The 917-nt window shown below is 35.4% G+C and overlaps 1 protein-coding gene across 1 annotated transcript in view; it reads right to left on the minus strand.

Annotated features, from left to right (window-relative positions):
- Positions 1 to 907, minus strand: part of LOC103584415 (zinc finger CCCH domain-containing protein 7A-like) — a gene marked incomplete at both ends in the record, with an annotated part of 2959 nt that extends 2052 nt beyond the window's left edge. The window contains 3 exons of the mRNA XM_008565433.1: positions 275 to 330; positions 424 to 504; positions 743 to 907. Of these exons, the coding sequence (XP_008563655.1) occupies positions 275 to 330; positions 424 to 504; positions 743 to 907 (302 nt within the window). The remainder of the gene's footprint in view (positions 1 to 274; positions 331 to 423; positions 505 to 742) is intronic.
- Positions 908 to 917: the final 10 nt, after the last annotated feature.

Below are 917 nucleotides of genomic sequence, written 5' to 3' on the forward strand. Positions count from 1 at the left end.
AAACTAGTAGTAACTAGCCCTGGGCCACTCTTTTTCAAACAACACCTAACGTCTACTAACATCCTGTAAAATGCTCCATTGTACTTCAGGAAATGCTGGTTAAGACTAAAATATATTACTTGAGTTAGTTGTTTTGTTTTTTAAAGTGACAGGAAGCTATAGTCAATTATGTATTTGAGGAATAAAAAGGTCTCAAAATAAACACACACCAAAAATATTAAAGTAGAATAGCTAGCTCTTCCATCCTTTCTTTTCTATTCATTATGAGTTTTACAGAAATGATGGCTTTACCTTGGTAGCCCCATCCCCTGGAACTGATTTTAACGAGACCTGAAATAAAATAAAGACATGAATTTAAAGACAGAACTGACTCCAAGTTATAAAACAAAATGAAAATACCTTATGGACAGAACTCCAGCTTACCTCAGCTCTAACATATGCTTTTCTTATTTTAAGCCCCAATTTCTGAGCTAGTTCTTGAGTTAGTTTTATTACATGTTCATCCTGAAAAAAATAAGCTTATATGATTAATAGAGGATTATATGTACTAACTGTGAAGAAGAACAGCACATCAGTTGTAGCATTTCCTGTCAAGACACTTGCTTTATCAGCAATTACATGTACCCTTCTGAAGCAGGGTAAATGGTGCATGGAAATTTAACGCTTTCAATGTCTTTTCTCCACATGGGAGCAAGAGAATGGTTATGATGTAAACAAATGAACTGAAATAAAAATTCCGTACCTGAGGCACTGCTAAGGAGCACTTTGCTACAGCATCATATGCTTCTTTGTATCTTCCTAAATCACTTAAAGCCTTAGACTTCCGATACAGAGCTTTGCAGTTGTTGGCATTTAAACTGAGGACTGTATCGCAGTCTTCTAAAACTTTATCATGGAAGCCCTGATGTGTAAGACCA

Source organism: Galeopterus variegatus, unplaced genomic scaffold (genome assembly GCF_000696425.1).
Source record: "Galeopterus variegatus unplaced genomic scaffold, G_variegatus-3.0.2 Scaffold54660, whole genome shotgun sequence".
Lineage (NCBI taxonomy): Eukaryota > Metazoa > Chordata > Mammalia > Dermoptera > Cynocephalidae > Galeopterus > Galeopterus variegatus.